At 58.5% G+C, this 2,881-nt stretch overlaps 1 protein-coding gene across 1 annotated transcript in view; it reads left to right on the plus strand.

Moving 5' to 3' along the window:
• The window catches only part of FBN3 (fibrillin 3), an 89,535-nt gene that overhangs the window by 71,725 nt on the left and 14,929 nt on the right, over positions 1–2,881 (plus strand). The window contains 4 exon segments of the mRNA XM_010004494.1: positions 4–146; positions 769–840; positions 1,884–2,009; positions 2,526–2,651. Of these exon segments, the coding sequence (XP_010002796.1) occupies positions 4–146; positions 769–840; positions 1,884–2,009; positions 2,526–2,651 (467 nt within the window).

Consider the following 2,881-nt stretch of genomic DNA (forward strand, 5'->3'; position numbering starts at 1 on the left):
GGGGAGGGGCGTCTGTTACCGCAACTACAACGACACGTGTGAGAACGAGTTGTCCTTCAACATGACCAAGAAGATGTGCTGCTGCTCCTACAACATTGGCAAGGCCTGGAACAAGCCCTGCGAGCCCTGCCCCACCCCAGCCAGCCGTGAGTGTCCCCCCTCCCTGCATGGCCAGGGATACCTCCCACCAGCCCAGGTTGCTCCAAGCAAACAGCTTCTCGTGGGGTTTCCTGCATGTCAGAACTTCCTGCATGTCCTGCCAGGTGCCTGCACACACCAACCCTCTGCTCAGCTCTGGCCCGTGGGGCTGCACAGGTCCCACACAGGGTGGCACAGTGTGATGCTGTGTGTCCTGTCTAGGAGGTCCCTCCATGTCTGTGTCAACCTTCTTTGCACTGAGCTGCTTTTGGAAGGGCCAGTGTTGGGCACAGCAGGGATGTGGAGTGAGCCCAGCAAACCAGGGAATCATAGAAGCCCAGACTGGTTTGGGTGGAAAGGGACGTTCAAGGTCATCCAGTCCCACACCCTGCATGGGCAGGGACACCTCCCACCAGCCCAGGTTGCTCCAAGCCCCATCCAACCTGCCCTTCAACACTGCCAGGGATGGGGCAGCCACAGCTTCCCTGGGCAACCTGGGCCAGGCTCTCACCACCCTCACAAGGAAGAGTTCCTTCCTGTCAGAGCCCTCACTCAGCCATGGCCCTCATCCCTCTTTGTCCCTCACCACACCCTGCCCTGCCCACCCATGACCTTGCTGTTCCCTTCCAGCTGAGTACCAGATCCTGTGTGGGAACCAGGCCCCGGGGTTTATCATCGATATCCACACGGGAAAGCCCATTGGTGAGTAGAACCCCAGGCCCTGCAGAGCCAGCCCTGCTCCCTGCCCCTCTGCCTTCCCCCTGTGCTCCTTGGGAGCTCCTGCCCTTCCCCTCCCTTGGTAGATGAAGCCCCAAGCAGAGGAGATACAATGGAAAGAGGTGGCAGACCTGGCTGTGAGCAGCTGGCCAAGCCTTCAAACTTGTGTCCTGAGCAGCTGGGCTGCTTGGACCAGCCCACGTTTGCCATGTGCCTTGGTCTCTGTCCCACCTGGAGTGACAAGTGGCCAGTGGGCAGGTGGCCCCAGCCCTGTGGCAGCCCTGGCCCTCACTCTGCCAGCAGCACTGGCCCTGCAGCAGCAGGACACTGCTGAGAGCCAAGAGTTGTGGTCTGGGAGATGGAAAAGCAGAGGAGCTGTTGAAATTCCTGGGATGTGGGGCTTGTCTCTGGATGTTCTGCAGTCCTGGAAGATGGACTGGCTGGTCCAACCACCAGATGGGTTCATTGCTGCTTCTCCCAGCCTTGGCAGAGGGGCCAGGGGACTGCAGAGGAAGGAGAAAAGCTCATCTTCTGCTCCCAGGAAGAAAGTGCAGGGCTTCTGGTGGCTTGTGCTGGGCACAGTCACAGATCCTGGAGCCATCTCAGTATGTCTGTGACCCCCTGGACTTCCCACTTGCAGCCTGGTCCTAGAGCCTGGGCAAATGTCCCTGTTACTGCAGAGACACACTTGGAGGAGCCAAGGTTGTTGTCCTGAGTAGAATCCCTCCCAACACATGCTGTGCAGGTCTGCCAGCATTCCCATGGCTCCCATGACTTGTGTGGCTCTGCTGGGGCCCCACAAGAGTGTCCCTGGCCTGGCATGGACCTTCAGGACCCATAACCAACCCTCCCAGGGTTGCTCCACTCCTTGGCTGGTGGCCCCTTCCTCTGGTTGCCTTTCTAGAACGAGCAAGGGCAACAGTCTCCAAGTTCTGGGATTGGGGGGGGGTTCTTCCCTCCCTGCTGCCTTCCCGGGGTGCTGAGGGGTGCTGAGGGTGCTGAGGGGTGCTGAGAGGTGCTGCCTGCAGATATTGATGAGTGCAGTGAGATCCCTGCCATCTGCACCAACGGGGTCTGCATCAACCAGATCGGCAGCTTCAGGTGCGAATGTCCCATCGGCTTCAGCTACAACAACATCCTGCTCATCTGTGAAGGTAACAGGAGCCTGGGGGGGATCATCTCCCCACCCCACGGGGCACCAGGGGGGAGGGCACCACGGGGACACTCAGACCTCATCTTCTCAGCCTTCTGGAGACCATCATTTTTGTGGAAATCACCATCCAGTGGCTGGACAGAGTTCACTGGGTTTTCATTTCACTGGGTTTTCATTTCACTGGGTTTTCATTTCACTTCCTGCCTGGTTTTCTGGTTGTTTTTTTTGGGGGGAGGTGGGATTTTTTCTTATTCTTCAGGAAAAGGTTTTTAAGCTGTGACTCAAGCCCATCCTTTTATTGTAAAACCTTAGAAAAAAGGGGGGAAATTGGACCAAGCCAAGGGTTCCAGTTCATTGGGCTCCACCCAGCCCCTCTAGCCCTGTGAGGACGGGTCCCGGTGGGTGGTTGGTACCACGTCCAGTCCAGGTTCAGGTTGTTCCCCTCCTGGAGGAGGGCAGGATGGGGGGAAGCTCTGCCCCCCTGCACAGCCCGGGGTTGTGTTGCTCTGCCCCCCAGACATTGATGAGTGCAGCAGTGGGGAGAACCTGTGCCAGCGCAACGCCGACTGCATCAACATCCCGGGCAGCTACAGGTGCGAGTGCTCCACGGGCTACAAGCTGTCCCCTGGAGGAGCCTGCGTGGGTAAGAGGGCCTCCTGCTGCCTGTTCTCCTGCTGCCTGTTCTGGCTACCTGTTCTCCTGCTGCCTATTCTCCTGCTGCCTGCTCTCCTGGTTGCCTGTTCTCCTGGTTGCCTGTTCTCCTGCTGCCTGTTCTCCTGGCTACCTGTTCTGCCTGCCTGTTCTCCTGCCTGCCTGTTCTCCTGGCTGCTTGTTCTCCTGCCTGCCTGTTTTCCTGCTGTCTGTTTTTCTGGC

The sequence above is a fragment of the Chaetura pelagica genome, unplaced genomic scaffold, assembly GCF_000747805.2.
Source record: "Chaetura pelagica isolate M959 unplaced genomic scaffold, ChaPel_1.0 scaffold439, whole genome shotgun sequence".
In the NCBI taxonomy this organism is placed as follows: Eukaryota; Metazoa; Chordata; class Aves; order Apodiformes; family Apodidae; genus Chaetura; species Chaetura pelagica.